General features: G+C 45.9%; 1 protein-coding gene across 1 annotated transcript in view; it reads right to left on the minus strand.

The window, feature by feature from the left end:
* Nucleotides 1–19,962, minus strand: part of LOC147660783 (neurogenic locus notch homolog protein 1-like) — a 415,745-nt gene that overhangs the window by 32,287 nt on the left and 363,496 nt on the right. The window contains exons 28-32 of the mRNA XM_086951469.1: nt 14,759–14,978; nt 14,396–14,486; nt 12,354–12,495; nt 6,714–7,015; nt 4,632–4,779 (exon numbers count right to left, since the gene is read on the minus strand). Of these exons, the coding sequence (XP_086807595.1) occupies nt 4,632–4,779; nt 6,714–7,015; nt 12,354–12,495; nt 14,396–14,486; nt 14,759–14,978 (903 nt within the window). The remainder of the gene's footprint in view (nt 1–4,631; nt 4,780–6,713; nt 7,016–12,353; nt 12,496–14,395; nt 14,487–14,758; nt 14,979–19,962) is intronic.

The following is a 19,962-nucleotide window of genomic DNA, read 5'->3' on the forward strand; positions in this document are numbered from 1 at the left end:
ATAAAGTAAATACTTATAAAGAAGCAACATAGACAATTGTAAAACTTTGTCTATATTTGATTGTGAATCACACAAAATATTTCAATAGCTGGGCATTTGCTGGGTTCATACTTGAATTGTATATTTCTGAGGTTCATATCATACAAATTGCTTAGGCCTGGCTTCCGCTTAGGCCTGGCTTCCAATTGCTTAGGCCTGGGTTCCAATGACTTAGGCTTGGCTTCTAATAATGACTTCGTGGAGTTCCCGTATTCCACTAATGATTCAGTGGGGTTCCAAGAAGCCAAAAGGTGTAGAACCGCTGTTCTAGAGTGTGGAGATTTGGTCGTAAACTCGCACCTAGAGTATTTTCAAGCTCAGAAGGCCACATCTTGAGTCATGTCTCCAGCCCCAGAGGTTATTACAAGAGTACTGCGTTTTTCTCTCAGGGCCCATTTTGTAATGCTGCTCCTGAACAGGAGGGCTTGTGTGGATCTGGGTATGCAGTTCTGGAGGCCACATATGCAAAATGATAAAAGACAATTTGTACAGAGATGGGATTCCAAAACTGTGCAAATGGTGCAAGCCTTGATCACAAACAGGGAGAAAGGGAAGGAGAGAAACAAGTATCTTCATACAGCAAACAAACAGTGCACGAGGCTGCATCTGCCATCAGGAAAACATTTCTATAACAAACGACCAAAGGTCTGCAAAACAAATCCGGAGGTTCCACTTGCTGGGTGGTTGCTTGTGACAGGGCTGAAGACCCAGGTAGCAGAGTTAGTGTCTGGCCGGAGTTGGTGGTTTTATGTGCTTTGGATGAAAAAACTGTTTAAAGAATTTGTATCTGCTGAAAACTAATGTTAATGAATTGCATTGCAAGACTGAGTTTCACCAGGTTGAAGAAACCAACCTGCTGAAAGCCTTTCTTGAAAAAGAAAATCATTTTCTATGGCTGTCATTTATTTTTAGGTCTTTTCTGGTCCGCATGTGTAATTCTATGCCCAATGTTTTCACAGAGAGTGCAGTACGCACCGAGCCTGTCCTCGATGGACATGCGTAAAGGTTAGGACCATATTTCCACATGCGGACGCCTAGAATGGACCACGATACTGATGAATCATTTTTACCTTCTCACTGTATAATTTATGATCTTGATTCAATTGGTGAAGTCTCCGAGTGATGAAATGTGGTGATGACTTATGGGAATGCATGGGTTTCCACTATGTGCTCTAACAGAAAGAAATATCCAATCTTTGACTGGGCTTTTGAAGTCACTGTGAGATCATTTGAATGTGCAACATAACTCCTGGTGGTTCCCACAATGGTTTGTACTTTTTTGTTATCTGCTTAGCCTTGAAGAAGGCGCGGGACAGTGTGTCCAACTGGAGACAAAACACGTGTTGGCTGAGGAATTAGTACAATGAACACAAATAAAAGAAAAAAAGAAAACAATAAAAGAAGATAAATTAAGTGTCAACACTGGCATTTGACTATATGTGGATTGTAATTTTGCGTGTGCTGGGGACTGTTTTTTAGGTGTTTAAGGCCGGCAGTTTAGCAGTCCACTCTGGAGGAAGGATTTCAGTGCTTTTTGAAGGGTAAAGGGAGAATTCAGTGTCAAGTTGGCCATCTGCGAGCCGGTGCCTGAAAGGAGCTAAGCAGATGTGCAAATGATCAATCTTGAGCTAAAGGAGAGTGTTGTCCACATACTCTGTGGAAGTCGATACCTGCGGTGGAGAAGCGCACACACACAGGTGGACTATAGACGGGTGGAAATCGATACCTACGGTGGATAAGCGCTCACACAAAGGTTAGACGATAGACTGATGGAAGTCGATACCTATGGTAGAGAAGCACTCGCACACAGGTTGGACTATAGACTGATGGAAGTCAGTGGAGAAGCGCTCACACAAAGGTTGGACTATAGACTGAGGGAAGTCGATACCTAAGGTGGAGAAGCGCTCACACAAAGGTTGGACTAAAGACTGATAGAAGTCGATACCTTTGGTGGATAAACTCTCACACAAAGGTTGGACTATAGACTGATAGAAGTCGATACCTGTGGTGGAGAAGCGCTTACACATAGGTTTGACTATAAACTGATACAAGTCGATACCTTTGGTGGATAAGCGCTCATACAAAGGTTGGACAATAGACTGATGGAAGTCAATACCTGTGGTGGAGAAGCGCTCACACACAGGTTGGACTTAAGACTGATAGAAGTCGATACCTACGGTGGATAAGCGCTCGCACAAAGGTTGGACTATAGACTGATGGAAGTCGATACCTGTGGTGGAGCAGCACTCACACACAGGTTGGACTAAAGAGTGTTAGAAGTCGATACCTGTGGTGGACTAGAGCTCACACACAGGTTGGACTGAAAGACTGATAAAAGTCGATACCTACGGTGGATAATCGCTCACACAAAGGTTGGACTATAGACTGATGGAAGTTGATACCTGTGGTGGAGAAGCGCTCACACTCAGGTTGGTATAAATAAGGTTTGGTCTGAGTTGAAACAGTATCAAATGATTTCCAACAAACACACACTCACCATAGAGTTTTTTTTAAAAAAGATGAGTCGGAATGAAAATGCAACTTATTCATTTATAAACATTTTGGCATTTTTGATCATGCACGGTCAGATTTGATCCAAAAGCAGCAAAAATTGAAAAAAACATATTATAGTATCTACATGTACTCAAAACAATACATAAGGTATTCATCGGACGTGCTCTCAGAGAAAAGGAGGGAAAGTGAGTGAGTAAGTGAAAGGGACAGGGTAAAGGTGTGGTGACAAAGTGGTTACATCCAAATCGACACTTGAAAAACCTCTACTAGCAGGTTAATGAGCAAAGGTTCCCAAAGTCACATCACACATAGGGAACAAGAGTCCATCGTTTAGTTGGTTCCTATGGTGTGTAAAGTGAAGGCGTAGTTCTACGTTTCGACCCCTGGTTACGCTAAAGGGCTAGTTCAGAGCCTCATGGTGGGGTCTTCATCAGGAAGAGAAATGGAGAGCGTCGTCAAAAACGGCCATCAAATGTTCCGTCTGGGAAATCTGGGCTCCCTCGAGCTCCACAGAGTGTTGGCATGTAGGTTAACACACAGCCGATGGGCACTGGTGAATAGATCCTCGATGTATCGGTATAGCTTTAAGCTGAAAACCGGGAACGCACAGCCGTGCTGTATCACCGTCGGCGTCCTGCATCCGAGTGTGCTCCTTTAGCCCTTTAGCGTAACCAGGGGTCGAAACGTAGAACTACGCCTTCACTTTACACACCATAGGAACCAACTAAACGATGGACTCTTGTTCCCTATGTGTGATGTGACTTTGGGAACCTTTGCTCATTAACCTGCTAGTAGAGGTTTTTCAAGTGTCGATTTGGATGTAACCACTTTGTCACCACACCTTTACCCTGTCCCTTTCACTTACTCACTCACTTTCCCTCCTTTTCTCTGAGAGCACGTCCGATGAATACCTTATGTATTGTTTTGAGTACATGTAGATACTATAATATGTTTTTTTCAATTTTTGCTGCTTTTGGATCAAATCTGACCGTGCATGATCAAAAATGCCAAAATGTTTATAAATGAATAAGTTGCATTTTCATTCCGACTCATCTTTTTTAAAAAAAACTCTATGGTGAGTGTGTGTTTGTTGGAAATCATTTGATACTGTTTCAACTCAGACCAAACCTTATTTATACTGACCCACGGACCCAGGTCCTGAGTGTTTAGGGCCTTCCCCGTTAATACTCATACACACTCAGGTTGGACTATGGACTGGTGGAGGTTGATACCTGCAGTGGAGAAGAGCTCACACAAAGGTTGGACTATAAACTGATGGATGTCGATACCTGCGGTGGAGAAGCGCTCACCCACAGTTTGGACTAAAGAGTGTTAGAAGTCGATACCTATGGTGGATAAGCGCTCACACAAAGATTGGACTGTAGACTGATGGAAGTCGATACCTGTGGTGGAGAAGTGCTCACACAAATGTTGGACTATAGACTGATGGAATTTGATAACTTCCGTCGGAGAAGAGCTCACACAAAGGTTGAACTTTAGAGTGAGCAGCAGGCTCGCTGGTATCGATCTTTAGAATACTTCAAATGGACCACCTGAGGAAGCAGATGACAAGAATGCCTTGAACAAGTTGAGTAGACTATTGCCAATACCCATCTGTGATATCGGTGATGGTGATGTAGAAAGAACAGAGGACACATAGCAGGTGTTTCTGCTCCAGCTTACTATGGATGCCATGTGTAATTCACCTGTTCTTGTACTTCAGATTAAACTTGTCTCCACCCACGCAGCCCTTTCCCCCTCCTACATTGGAAAACTCTGCTTCTTCCTACACTCCCGGTCCAGTCCTTGGTCAGAATGAGGTATCCAGTCTCCTGCGTGCGGATCTGAAAGGATTCCGTACTGCAGGTTCGCAGTGTCCCCCTCATGAACAGACACTATCCTGTTCTGTCATTACCCTGCCACCCTCTCTGCTGTGTGACATTATTACCCACCCACCCCAAACCCAGCCATTGGTTAGTGCCTTACCTCTGTCTCCCTCCCTCTATTCGACTTTAGACATTGACATCACCATGGCACATACTAGACAAAGACCAACACCCAACAGCAAAGGCACCTACCTCGGTTGTCAGTGGCCCCGACCTCGGCACTGCAGTGTATGAGTTCCTCCACCATGTTCTCTACGGCCAGGCGAGTGGCCAGGATGAGTGGAGTAGAGCCGTCGTTCATGCGGGCATCAAGGTCTGTTTGTCGACACCGGATCAAGATCTGCAGTGCAACAATGGGGTGTCAGGCCCATTCTCGTGTCATTACGGCGTGTCTTCAGGCCACTTATGAAGTACTAGTCAGGACACCATCCAACCCTTAGCTATCCACATCCATTCAAATACTTGCTTTATATCAGACCATCCATATATTCACTCATCCATTACTCCTCACATTCAATCACTTTTTCTATTTTAATTTCCTTATGGATTTATAAAGCACAGCGTTCGCCCAAGAGGTGGCTATCTTAGCGCAGTCGACAGACTGAGTATGCAGTAAGTACTGAGTAACATCTAGAACACGCAGGTATTTAATGGACTTTTTTTAAATCTCAACAGTTAGGGCTGGAAGAGCATTCCAGGCCTGTGGCAAGCAGCTGGACCCAAGGGACCCAAGGCAGGTGCTGCTCAAATGTGAGTCAACCCAAGCTGGTTTGCAATGCCTTGGTCGAATGCACTTCAACAAGTCAAAACACTTTTGAAGATTTTAGCTTGACAAGGCGGAGCAAAAAATTTAATCGAACCACACAATATACATAGCTGCTTTAAGCCCTGGTATGTACTGTTGTAAATCAATCTATCTAAGAATTCAAGGAATTCTAGCTGCTGCCAACAGGTCAGTTTGTTCATTGGTTGACTCATTCATCTACCTTTACAACAATCTAATAAACTATGTATCATTCACATCTGTCTGTCCACTGAACCAACAGCCTGTCTTCCCAGCACCTCACTTACCGATCCACACTCTTATTCACCGAACCATCAATTAGTTCAGTTATTCATCGACTCTCTTAAGCATTTATAGAACAACCTCTCTATTCATCCAACTGACCAATCAATTCACTTCTCTCTCATTCAACCATCTCTGTTAAACCCTAATCAAACGTATCCACAAAGTTATCTATCTATTTATCCATCTTAATGCTCATTCACTAGCTAACCTTCAAAATATGTAAGTGACCATCCAGGAAACTGTTCATTAACATGCACTACTATTCACTCACTCTTCGTACACACTACATGTAAATACTTTTACTCACCACCTCTGCATCAGTTTACACAAAAGGCATCCATCCATTAACCCACAGCCCACTTAGCAAGTTACTCAACTACCTAGCAGTTTACTTAAAAAGGCATCAATTAACAAATTCAAGCATCTTAAAATGGCCACCAACCAAAGTACACATAAATGTAAATATTTAATCACCATTTACCCAACTATTCATCCAATCAAGAACTGAACATAAACTACTAGTAATATATTCGCTCACAGTCACTATTTACTAACTGCCTATCTGTTAAATCAATCATTCATAACTTATCTATCCATTTATTCAGTCCTAACTGTATCTGACTACATACTGACCATTACAGGCATTTAACAACATACCCAATGTATTCAACTAATCCACCCAGCCACCCTTGAACAGTCACATGCGAGTATATCTACCTTTCCCAACACGTCATCCAATGAAGGACCGAACAACATGTCCGACTAATAATCTACTCACTCTCAATCACTACCTATCCATTCACTAACCTTCTTACCTGTTCATCCATTAATTCATACCCCATTTAGCTATTCAATGTGTCCCTAGTTGTCAAACCACGTATCTGAGTACACACTCACCTTACAGGTATCTATGAGTGTATCCATACTATTCAATTGCTACTTAACTAAACTAACCACCAGATCTTCCACCTGTTCATCAAATCCCTCTTCCACCCAACCACCCAATGCACAGTCATCTATGCTAGTATCCACCAACCAAGTAGCTCACTGCAGTAGCCATTCAGTGCTTCAACCTGCTTCATCTCTCCAACTCTTCTCCACTGTCTTCTACCTCCCGGTGAACGCTGATCTGATTATGGGATCACAGTATGTTAGGTGCCAGATCTAAGACTCTGAACAGCAGACACAGGCCATCATGTGAGTACCTGGAAGACACCAAGAGCATCTGCCGCAATGGCGGTGTGCAGCGGGGTCCGTCCCAGCTTGTCCTGTAGGTTGGTGTCGGCACCAGCATCCAGCATGCACTTGGCTGCGTCGGCGCGGGAGAATCGCGCTGCCAGGTGAAGGGCTGTCTCGCAGGTTGAGTCTGTCTGGGCATTCAAGCTTGCACCTTGACTAATCAGATCAGCGATGACCATGGCCGATCCTTCCAAAATGGCATCCTCGCTGTCGTCGGCCGCTAGACCTCCCCCTGCGCAAACTGCTGACATCAGAGGAGTGACACCATCTGTGGGTAGAAGAGGCAGAAAGGGCTCAGTAAATACCTGCCAAAGAAGTACGGTAGAGTGAAATCTGAAAGACAGAGATGACATCCATTTTTCTGACCAGCCCCCCGAACAGTATATTATTTATCTCTAACACTCCCTCTCTAGAGTTGGTATCCTTCATGAATCCATTTTAACATTGCCTGACGTTACTGTAAAAATCATTGACTTTAACTTGGCAAGACAATAGACATATCAGGCCTACAAAAGTCCTCAATGCTACAGTTATGTTTCATTCTTGAAAGTATATTAACATGAAATTACTGTATGCATACATACTCAAACAATCCCCTCATGGTGACGCATGGGGCAGACCCAGTAAACTAGTGTTACAGACAATATTCCCCAGGTGACCAACCCTTCAACTAGTGCAACAGGTGCCTAACTTATTCCCCCACATTGATTATATCACAGATCCTCCGGCTTTTGAACGGAATTGAAAGCAGTGGCTACCCGGTGGGAAAACCTTGAAACTTTTAACTTGAGCCTCAGCTCGAGCACTGGAGTCCATGCAGTACATGTACAAGATGTGAATTAATATCTATGTGGCATCTTCATAGATTTTCTCTAGTGGCATACTACTTGGTCAGCATGAAATGGATGCATCACTCTATAACATTCAGGTGCCCCCTTCCATTTCCTGATACAGGCGTGCTGGATTTCTCCAAGCAGAGTTGAATGCATGAACCAATGCACACTAGCGTAACGAAAATTGAGGGGGCCTCCCTGCACGGCACGAAGAGGGGCCCCTCCAGGCTCAATTAGGAGCTCTCTGGCCGGAGTGCAGTGCCGAGGGGGCCCCCCTAGAGCTTGGGGCCCCCGCGCACTGCAGGGGCTGCGGGGGCCTGTGTTAAGCCCCTGCCAATTCATGTGTCTATCTATGCATTGTCTCCCCTGGTTGCTGCCACAAGGGCTACAAACTGCTCATTTGATGACTCCACTAATATTTAACATTATCAGTACTCTCTCGGTGGGTCTAGGAGAATGTACATAGGAAAGAGCAAGGCTGTGGGATTCGTTGTAAGCTTGCATGTGTGCATGCCTGTGTTTGTGTTTTTGTGTGTGGCTGCATGCTGTTCAGGCCCCTGATGCCTCAAGGTTGCACTGCTAGGCATTTGATGGAGGCCCAGCATTCTCGGCTCAATGCCAGAGTTCAACCTACTGCTGGAGTGGGTCTGAACTCTTCTTCCTTGTGACATGCAGTTTATTAGTTTTCTGTTGTGTTCCCAAACCTCCCTTCCATACGTGCATAAAACAGTAGCTTTTGACATTCTGTATCTATACGTACAGCAGCAATGCCACTGGGCACTCATCTCGCTGCCACCACCGCAACCAGAAAAACATGGTGCATTCATCAGACTTCACTGTAACTGCAGCTGAGATGGTGGCTTTCCTTGTGAGAGAGTCTGCCTCTCTCATAATGCGCTCCAGAGTCTGTAGTGTGAGGCTCCATCATGAGGTCATTCAGATAAAAAGCAATCATGCCTTCGCTCAGCAACACACAAGGCATTCCATCACAAAACCCCGAGATGCTCAGCGGAGAAACTGATCCTATCGGGTGGGAATAGAACCACTAGAAGCTCCCACAATCTTCTACTGAAACCACCAAGTTTTACCAAGAAGAAAACATATAACTGTACCTTCTCAGGAATGGCTCCCAGGATCTGGAATGCCCTGCCCCCAGAAACAAGACTGAACCCATCCACGGCATCGTTCAAAAAAGAAGTGAAATTGATTCTCTTGGCTAAATTCACTTGAACTGTTTCATAGATCTCTTTAGCAACCTGAGAATATGTAATAGCTATCACTAATTCATTTACTTAACCTATAGTATTTTTATTTCTATGCATGCGTATTCTACCAATATCGGACCTGAAAAGCGCACTGTATGTTATTTATACCTGCCCTGTAAAGCGCTCTGGTACGCGCAAGGGTCTTGTTCGCGCTATACAAAACCTTAAAAAAAATAAAAAATAAAATAGAGTGCCATGGGTCTTCATCGCTATCTTCACAACTGTCTGGAAATCCTTGGAACCCACATAAACAAGCCATTGGCATTAATGGGAGGTTTCTTGTTAATGTGGGATCAGTGTAGACTCTTCCACCTGTTTCCCATTTGAAGATTTTATCTTTATGGAGCGGTTCGGCCTTCTCTTGTGGACATGAAGCAACTTACGGGAGGAGTTTCTCAAACTGGAGACAGAAAAGCACGTCATGAAAAACTGTCCAAGAACCCTGGATCAGATGTCCACCGTATGGTCGGGAAAGTTGCAATCTGGCCTTTAAGAGGAGCGGAAGTAATGGGTTGGCTCTTAGCAAGAGAATGGCCCTAAAGGTACTTAGGTGGTTAGCCTAAGAAGGAAGGTCTCACCACTTCTAAAACCTTTCTAAGGTTCAAAAAATTGCAGCTGTCAGATAAAGTCGAAAAGTTTCTTTTAGCAGGAAAATAATTTAGAAGCAATCAATCAATTCAATTCAATTCAATTCAATTCAATTCAATCAAACAAGAAGTCTACAAAGGGCTCCCTGACTCAGCGAGCAGCAGATGAATCTTTCATGGCTTGAAGGTGGACTTCGGTTTCCTTCACTCTTTGGCAGAGGTGATTTTAGCCTAAATGAGGTTGATGAGAGACTGTTATGAAGTTGGTTAGACTGCTGTGTTATTGAAGTACTGAGAATTCCAGGCCTGCACTGTAAAATATTGCAAAAGTGTGAGTATTGATAATCACTCACGGTCAAAAATGGGGGGACATCACTACAGAACCACAAACAATCTTACTATGCAGTACTTACATGTCATGGGGTCGGGTAGACACTTAACGCGCTGGTTCGCAGCCTCACTAAGAACTCATGCTGCGATTAGCTTGGAAACACTCCGTCATAAATGGGAGCTGGACTTGGGTCACGAGCTCATGGACACGGATTGAGCCCGAGTGTTAGAGAGTCCGGTCTGTATACCTCGGAATGTACGCTTCTGACAAATACAGCTCTATGTAGTCCACAGGGCATACCTTACACCTGCTAAAATCAACCAGTATTTCCATCGCGTGGAGCAGAGTGTCCGTGGTGCGCTGAATATGGGGCTGACCTAGTGCACATGCCCTGGAGCTCTGCCCAGGTGGGTACTTACTGGTATGCAGTGGCAGAGTATTATACATCTGTACTGGTCACAGGCTATCTTTCGATTGGCCAACCTACCTGCTGCACAAATTCCGCAGGACACCCAGCACGAAGGTCACTTCCAGATATCTGGACCTAGGGCTGATAGTTGCCAAAAGGTTGATCACGAAGAAATGGAAATCACAGGACACTCCCAATACAGCTGCCTGGCGAGGCTCAATGCTTGCGTGGGAGAAGGCGGAAAGCCACGCCATCAGACGTGAAGAAACTTTGGGGCTGTGCAGGACTCCCTTTGCAGCAAACAGGGATGCTCTGTATACTGGTTTACAGCTCGGTGCAGACATGGTAAATGGGGACTCCACTGACACTATGTGAGTAACTAACACGCTTGCTCACAGAATACAAGCTGCTTGTGTAAGTGTATTAGCACACAGCCACGGGCGAAGGGGTGGCTGGTGACCACTGGCATTAAGAACAACACAAGAAGTTATACCTGAAATGATGGGACACTGTGGGCTGAGCATCTGTTGCACATGGTTATTGGTTTATTTTGTTAGTTCATGCAATTCTCTCTTTATTACTTGCCATCACTGACTATTCTATGGACACCAACTGGCCATCTGCAGATACTGATGTTATCACCTTGTCTGTGTACGATCAAATGTAAGGCAAACAGTAATAGACGTGTAATAATGTATTTGATGTACAAGATAACTAGAACTATATGGTCATGATATTTATCCTGATTCTATGTCCCTCGTTTCCTCTCTCGTTTGATTAGGTGTGAGTAATGGTTACACTTAGGAGTCTGTATTTAATCATATTTCTACTGCCTGGATACAGTAATTGGGACACACATACATACAAGTACCATATCTATGATACAAACCAAAGTCTGATACTGCTTGCGCAGAAATTGTATGTATTGAAAATATAAAATCAAAAAAGAGATTGCCAAAAAAAAGTGTGAGTATCGATAATGGTAGAGAACCAGAAGCCATCAAGTTCTCTGTCTTTACTATTCAAACCACTAGTAAAATGGAAATCCTCATCAAAAGATTTCCCCACAAATCAAGTGACTGAAGATTTTTCTCGGGAATAGCTGAGCAGAGTCTGCAGTCCTCAAGGTCAAGTAGCTGTATCTTCCATGATCTTGATAGCCCTAATGACATCACCAAAATATTATTTAGACATCTCTGCTACAAAAGGAAATTCGGTTCTGTCATTGTATAAGTTTGAGATGCTTAAACCTTTATTGGGGTGTACAAAGCATGTTACTCTACCAATGATCCAGTACTGTAGAGGGCACAACTTACATCAACTTTCACTTATAAATTCAGAAGTACTCAAAACTACACCCACATGGGTCTCACACATGCCAAGATGAGCTGTCCTTGGTTCTACGCCCATCAGACATCATGGTCACCCACACTAAGATGAGGTCTTCAGCATCAGTTTCCACTCTCAAACTCTGGGCCCACGAATGACTAAAATGGCAGTCAGCCGAAATTGAGGTAACGCTCTTTTTAAAGAAGCACTTCAAAGAATTTGCATTTATTTATTTATTTTATCAATTTATAGGGCGCAACAGCTACCCAAAAAGGGTTTCCCGGCGCCTAGGCACAGCTAGTTTGATGGCAGAGAGGAAGGTGGTTTTTGAGTGTTTATTGTTCAAACAGCCAGGTCTTAACAAGCTTTCTGAACCTAACATAATTTTCTTCCTTTCGGATACAGGGGGGGAGCGTGTTCCAAAGGGAGGGTCCCAGATAGGCAAAGGATCTGCCACCTGTTCTTGCTCGTTTGAACCTTGGTATGCAGAAACAGGCTGCCGTCGGCGACCGGAGGTTTCTCTTGGGGGTATAGAGGTAGGCAAGAGTTTGGAGATATTTTGGTGCTGTCCCTGTTTTTATTCTGAACATATAGTTCAGGGCCTTAAAGCGGATTCTGCTTTCGATCCTGAGCCAGTGAAGATTCCGACGATGGATCGAGACTCCGGAGTTCTTCAGAATATTGCAGAGTAGCCTGACCGCTGCATTTTGCACTACCTGTAGTCGTCCGATCACAGATTTGTTTGCGCCTAAGTACAGAATGTTGCCGTAGTCAAGCCTTGCATGAGCTGAGCAACAGTCACCCTCTTCTTACCTGCATTATTCATGTAACTTGTAAGAGCTGTTGACATACCTGGGCCTCTAACGTCCACGTCACGGCACTCAGGGTCTTCCTGTGGGGGTGTCAGTGCAATGGATTGTGGGATGTGGACTCCAGCCTTGATGTGCTTCTGTGTCCACTGGCGGTGATCCAGAACAGAGGAATCCTCATCCAACTGTGAAAGAGTTAACAGGCGAGAAAAGCCTTAGCAAGTATGTGGTACAGCCCTTTTCCTTCCTAACTGTGACAGGTGAGGTAACAGGAAAAGGGAGCAGCCTGCTAGAAAACCAGGATGCTTTCCAAAAGGACACTTGCTCTTAAGGTCTGGGAGGCCTAGAGAAGAACTGGTGTTGGTTGGCAATAATAAAGCTGTGTGCTAAACAAGTAGGGTTAAATAACAGAGTGTCATGGCAACTTTTTGCGCTTTGGACAGAAGTCAAAACCCAGAATGCACTGGACAATGGGTTTACACCAAGGATGGAGCAGGGTTAACGCGAAATAAAACCTGCTCAAACTGAACCCTCAGTAACATGTATTATCAGTGTGCGGTGAAAACGAATGCGGAAAAGTGCCTAATGTGAAGGAAAATGCAACTGCGCAAGCGCGTACTAAAAGCACTGAAGTAGGCCACAAATGCTTCTTGACAAATGAAAAATAAAAGGACTAATGCTGCTTTTGTGCACTTTATTAACATTGGCTAGGAAAATACTATTCACTCTGATTGCGCATGGATAAATGCAGCATTTTCAGTGATTAATAATGCCTGTGTTTGTTTTCCGTAGAAGCATGGTTTTAGTGAAATGAAAATAAATTCTGAAAATAACGTTGAACAAGATGGGGAAGGTGGAAGACAAGTGTCCTTCATAAGTCGTGTGTGCCTGCCAAGTGTTAGCAGGAGGAAACAATTTCTTCATCGAGTGGAGGAGCATTTCCTCAGAATGTGGCACAGGTGGATAAATGTGACACAGAATTTGCTACCTGACCGGAATAAAGGAAATGAATATTATGACAGTGGCGTGAAAGTAAATAAATTGAATAAATAAACAATAAGACATTGACTGAGATGGACATGGCGAGAGTGGTGTGACAATACACCCCCTTCCTTAACCAATCATGTGTAGAGAAATCATCTGTTCTGACACAAATGTGGGTTGGACATCTGGGATTTAGGGTATAAATGAGGTTCCTAGTGGGAGGGATTTTGGTTAGTCGGTGGCTTCCTTTCCTAACTGCGTGAGGGGAGGCCTTGTTCTGCTGTCTCCTATTCTTGAGCTGGCTGTTCCTGTCTGCTGATTCCTGACTTAGTCTTTGCCTCTTCAACTCTTCTTGAGGGGCCTTACTGCTCTCATGGCAAGAGGGTAGTTTTCCTATTTCAATTGGGTTAGTATAGACAGAAAACTGAATTTGCATAATCATTTGCAAATGAAATTTGTCTCTGAACCTTTTGTCTCTTCGCCTTTCCACTCCTTAATGCACTGTCAAATGAGTTGTTTTTTATCATTATTTCTCCAATATTGCTACTCTGTGATGATCTATGATTTGTACTGTATGTTAGTATTGATGAGCATTTATTTCATGTTTTTAGATAAACATTATAAGTATACAAATGAGTCTGTCTTTAATAGTGGTCTTTACTAGTTTATGAGTATTTTAGAACCAAGTATTAGTTTGCCAAACCCTGTCAACTATATAAAAATCGCATCGCCATAATTGGCATATTAGAAATTAGGATACAAATTGGATGTTGGTAAGTTTGGTATATAGTTAAGTAATTCAATAACACAGTGTGAAGGGACTAATTGAGTAATGAAATTGGGCCTTGTCTGTAGAAAATTATTAGCCCCAGATAGCTGGATCCCAGAAGGTATTAGATTGAGAGATTGACATTGCTTTAGGAACAAGAGTGTGATGGTGAAATTCAGTATCGCAGGTCTTCAGCTTAAGAGTCAACTAAGGCTCCCAAACCACTCTGGGTCATGAGATGAAATGCAAACTCAGGAGTATAGAGCATCTGGACCATCTCTGAAGCATGACCTTCTTCGAAAATAGCATGTGTCCCTATTAGGAACTCTTACCTTGGCCTTCCTGGCATTGGGCTGGCCTTCATCCTCAGGGCTCGAGTACACATCTGAATCTTCTTCACAGTCAGTCTCTGGTCTTAGTGGTCTGAGAGGGGCAAAATAAGGGAAGACGAGATGGCTATGGAGATTGTGAAAACACAGGAGCTGTGCAGGAACATTCACAGATGGAAGTTTGATAGTTACACCAATGACAGACTCAATAGCTGATTTTGGCATGGCACTAGGCTTAACTTGTGAAAACATCCGGTGGATGGTGAACGAGAGCACAGGGTAGCAGAAGAGGCTGGTTGATGAAAGGACAACATTAATGTGTGGGATGGTGCAAAGATCTTACTTTGCAGATGATGATCTACTTACTTCAACCCAATGGCATCCTCGCCCACTGGCTCCCTCCGGCGACGGACATTGGGATCTCGGTGGCGACTGAACCCAGCAGGTAGCCAGAGAGCACCATGCTTGCGCTTGCGCTGGCGGGCAAGCTGCACCCCAAGGAAGATCCCCAGGACCACAGCCAAGCCTACTGCTGCACCACTGTAGACGAGGTGCCATGGCGGTGGCTTTACCTGTCCTTGTGTATCTATAAAGAGAGCAAGTGGAAGGGTGAAAAAGTATAGCCCTTTAGCCCAATAAAGTCTAAGAAGGATGTGAAACTGAAAGGGTCAAGCCAGACGGGAGGTGAGAAAAATCAGACACACGCGCACAAAGGACTACCAGAGAGGAAATACTCTGCCTTTACCAAACTTTCAACAGAGAAAAGGGCCAGAAGGCTCTACCAATCTGCCCACTTCCTGCTTGATATAAATATGTAGTTGCTACATGGGCCATTATTTGGAAGGCCACATAAATCCAGGCTAGGTAAACTAGGACTTGCAGTAGTTCTCCTTAATTTAGGGTGTACTAAAATCTGCGGCATTTGGTGAAATGCCAGATAACACAATCAAATTTCTCCCGTAACTGCTGGCCTTGGTAAGCTCTTGTTAGAAATGGGATTTTTGGTAGGCTAGGGTATGTGCAAAAGACAGGCAGAAACCACCACTCTAGTCAGGATAGGGGAGTTACACTCCTAAAATAACCCCTGCTCACCCCCTGAGTAGCTTGGCATGAGCAGTCAGGCTTATCTTAGAGGCAGTGTGTAAAGCATTTGCACATAACCAACAGTAATACAGTGTAAGCACTACAAATGGAAACCACACCAGTTTAGAAAAATATCCACTATTTTTATATACTTAAGACAAGACCAAAAACAATAAAAGAATCCACAATACAGTACTTTGAAATCTTCAGTTATCAAAATAACCTTGAAAAACAGTTCCTTGAAGTCAATAGCCCCGTCCAGGGCTATCACGGCGTCGTGAACAAACAAATCCAAACGGTTCTGGTTGACCGTGGCGTCGCGGGCCAGCTACGGTGTTGGGAAGACCCGCAAACTGTACCTTTTAGAAATGCAGGGCGTCAGTGACCTCTTGTTGAGCTTCCTAAAGCATAGCGTCAGCAGGCGTCGGTTCCGAAGGTCGGTTCCGGAGTCGTCGAGGCCCTCGAAGTCACACACATTGCAGAATGAACTCCTCTTGGTTGAAGTCAGGAGCGCTGCTGTCGGGTGCGTGCTACAGGGCAAAGTGCAGCGGTGCGGTGTGCGGTGCCCTCACGTCGCGGTTCAAGCAGCGTCTAGGTGGCGGCGTCACATGACGTTTTTGGTGAGACCAAGGTTGCAGTGCGAAGTGACTGCAATGCTCGTTGCAGTGCTGGCAGGTCACGGTGCAAGCAGCAGCGTCGTTGTTGCTGGAGCGATGTCATCTTGAGTCGATGGTGCCGGCATTGGTAGGCCAAGGGTGCGGTGTGGGATGAGGGCGGTGCGACATGTAACTTTACAAGCGGTGACTTCGAACCAAGGTGCAAGCAGCGGTGTCAATTTCGGTGTGGAGCAGCGTCGTCGGGGAGGCCAAGGGGTTGTCGTGAAGGGAGGCAGTGCGGAGTGCAATGCCCACAGGTCGCAGTGCAAGCAACGGCTCGGTGGCGGCGTCAGCAGCCAGCGTCTGTGAGACCAGGGTTGTGGTGCGGTGTTGCGGCAGTGCCCTCTGCGGTGCCTTCAGGACCCGAAGTCGGCATCAGCGTCGCAGATGGCGTCGGGTTGCTTTTTCCTCTGTTGCAGCACAAAACACACAGTCCCCAGTGCTGAGGGCAGAAGAGCTAGTAGTCTTTGCTGTTCCTGGGACTTCTTGAACAGGGGCAAGCTCTACCTCAAGCCCTTGGAGAAACTCACAAAAGTAAATTGCAGAAGTTCAGTCCAATCCTTTCACTGCACAAGACAGAAGCAGCCACTGCAGGCCAACACAGCAAAGTGGTAGTTCCTCCTCACAGCTTCTCCAGCTCTTCTTTTTGGCAGTCTTCTTGATCCAAAAGAGTTCTAAAGTTCAGGGGTCTGGGCCCCAATATTTATATCCCACGATAATTATATCTCTTAGGCAGAGAGTGTCTGTGCCAAGCAGAACCCGTTCTGCCTTCTCTGGTGTGACTTTCTGGCAGGAGGTGGAGACGGCATGGTCAGAGGCAGACCAGGCCCTTTGAGGTGCAAGGAAGTCTCCTCCCCATTCCCCAATTGTAGCCCAGGCATATTCAGACCTTTCCGGACCCACCTAGACTATCTGGAGCCACTCCTGCTCCCCAGCCTTCTGTCATCCAAAACCCAGACAGGCAATCTACATTCCAGCAGAGGCACACAGGATGACTGAGCAAGAAAATACCTACTTTCTAAAGTGGTATTTTCAAACACAGAATGTAAAAATCACCTTCACTAAAAGATGCATCTTTAGATTCTGAGTTCAGGCATACTAAACTTTATTTTCCTACCTTATTTCCTGGGCCAGTTATGTTTATAAGATGTCATAAACAAACTCCCGGTTCTGTTCTATGGGGACAGGTAGCCTTGCAATAGCGAAAAATGAAATTGGCGGTATTCGCTATCAGGACATGCCACACACACACCAGGGCATGTCCTACCTTTCACATATACTGCACCCGGACCACAGGTGTACCCTTGGCCTACCTTAGGGGTGGCTAATATGTAAGAAAAAGGAAGGTGAGGGACTGGCGAGTGTGTGTACTGGCCAAGTCGACATGGCATTTACAAACTGCGCGCAGACTCCGCAATGGCGGGTCTGAGTTACCTTTACACAGCGTCGGATTGGTAACACGGGCATTCGGGCAATGCCCGAGGGGCCGGTGTCCGAGTTCTGCTGTGGGCTGCTTTTTTGAGCAGTCTGGACGGGCCATTTGGGCGCTGTGTCTATTGTTCGAATACAGGCTCAGCCAGCGGCCCAGTGGGTGTCTGAGTGGCCTTTCTAGAGGCAGATGGGTGATCATTACCTCCGTTTAGCAACAGGCAGAGGTGTCACTTTCTTTCTCTCGCTGGCCGGCCCATTAATTTGTGCACATGCTGAGCGGGGGCAGGGGGCCTGAGTAGAAGTGAACTCACTTGTTTCACCAGTATAAACTAACGCTTGCATTTTTTTACCCCCTCCTAAAGTTTTTTTTATAAGATTACGCCAAAGCAGTGATTTGATGAGTGATTATGCAAATGTGGGCCGATTTTTGTTTTGGCGTGCCCGTGCCGATTTTCAATCCCAATCCAACCCTGCCTTTACATGGCTAATCACATGGGTGGCACAATAAGTGCTGCAGTCCCTGCAGTAGCATTTGATTCACTGGCCATGGCACATTTAGTGCACTTTACTAGGGACTAACAGGTAAATCAAAAATCCAATCATGGAAACACCAATCCATAACACAATTTACCACAGGAGCACTTGCACTTTACCACTGATCAGCAGTGAGGAAAGTGCACAAAAACACTACGCCAGCAAAAGCAGTATCAAAACTGGGAGTTCAGAAAGCAAAAACTCAGGGGAAACATGCCAAAAGATGCCAAGTCTAACACATGTCCCCTCCAGCTGTAAGTAGGGAGAACTACCCACCCTCTTGGAAGTTTTCTTCCCTAAGGCGGAAGAACCTGGACAGACCATCTGCATTGGAGTGTTCTGTGCCAGGACGGTGTTCCACCATTAAGTCCATTCCCTGTAGGGAGATGGACCACCTCGGTAGTTTTGGATTCTCACCCTTCCTTTTCATCAACCATCTGAGGGGCAGACTCCGACATTCCTGGAAAGCTGGAAGCAAGCCAGAATCAACGCCTTACTCAAAAAACCCAAGGCGACCCCAGAGACCTAAAAAACTTCCAGCCCATCTCACTGCTCCCGTTCCCAACGAAGGTCATCAAGAAGACTGTCAACAGACAACTGACCCACTACCTCGAGGAGAACAGCATCCTGGATCCATCCCAGTCGGGGTTCCGCCGCAACCACAGCACCGAAACGACCCTCATCGCTGCCACAGATGACATCAGGATCCTACTAGACAACGGCGAAACCGCAGCCCTCATCCTCCTGGACCTGTCAGCCGCCTTCAACACTGTCTGCCACCGCACCGTACGCACACGCCTCCACAACGCTGGAATCCGAGACAAAGCACAGGACAGGACCACCTCCTTCCTCTCCGGCAGCACCCAGAGCATCCGCCTCCCCCCTTTTCGTTCCGAAGCCAGCAAGATCATCTGCACCATACCCCAAGGCTCTTCCCTCAGCCCGACATTGTTCAACATCTACATTGCACCACTCGCTCACGTTGCCCGACTGCACAACCTCAACATCATCTCCTAAGCCGGCGACACCCAGCTGATCCTGTCCCTCACCAAGGGCCCCCTCACCGCCAAAACCAACCTTCACGAAGGAATGAGAGCCGTCGCAGAGTGGATGAAGATCAGCCCACTAAAGCTGAACTCATACAAGACGGAAGTCTCCATCCCCAGCTCCACCCCCTCGGCGTGGGACGACTCCTGGTGGCCAACCACACTGGAAGCAGCACCAAAACCCACTGACCACACACGCAACCTAGGTTTCATCCTCAACTCAACACTCTCCATGACCAAGCAGGTCAACACCGTTTCCTCCTCCTGCTTCAACACCCTCCACATGCTCCGCAAGGTCTACAGGTGGATCCCCACCAAAACAAGAAGAACGGTCACCCAGGCTCTCATCAGCAGCATGCTAGACTATGGCAACACCCTCTACGCAGGAGCCTCGGCAAAGCTCCTGAAATGACTACAACGCATACAGAACGCCTCTACACGCTTGATCCTCGACATCCCTCGCCGCAGCCACATCACACCCCACCTAAAAGACCTGCACTGGCTTCTCGTCAACGAGAGGATCACCTTCAAGGTCCTCACCCACGCACACAAAGCAATCCACAACACCAGACCGACATACCTCAATAGTCGACTCACCTTCCACACCCAGAACCGCCAGCTCCGCTCTGCCAACCTCGCCCTCACCACCGTACCCCGCATCCAAAGAGCGAACACCAGCGACAGATAACTCTCCAACCTCGCCACCAAAACCTGGAACTCCCTGCTACGGCAGACCCAGGACCTACTCACCTTCAGGAGGCTACTCAAGACCTGGCTTTTCGAGCAGTAGCAGCACCCCTCCCCTCAGCACCTTGAGACC

The sequence above is a fragment of the Lissotriton vulgaris genome, unplaced genomic scaffold, assembly GCF_964263255.1.
Source record: "Lissotriton vulgaris unplaced genomic scaffold, aLisVul1.2 SCAFFOLD_1465, whole genome shotgun sequence".
Taxonomy (NCBI): domain Eukaryota; kingdom Metazoa; phylum Chordata; class Amphibia; order Caudata; family Salamandridae; genus Lissotriton; species Lissotriton vulgaris.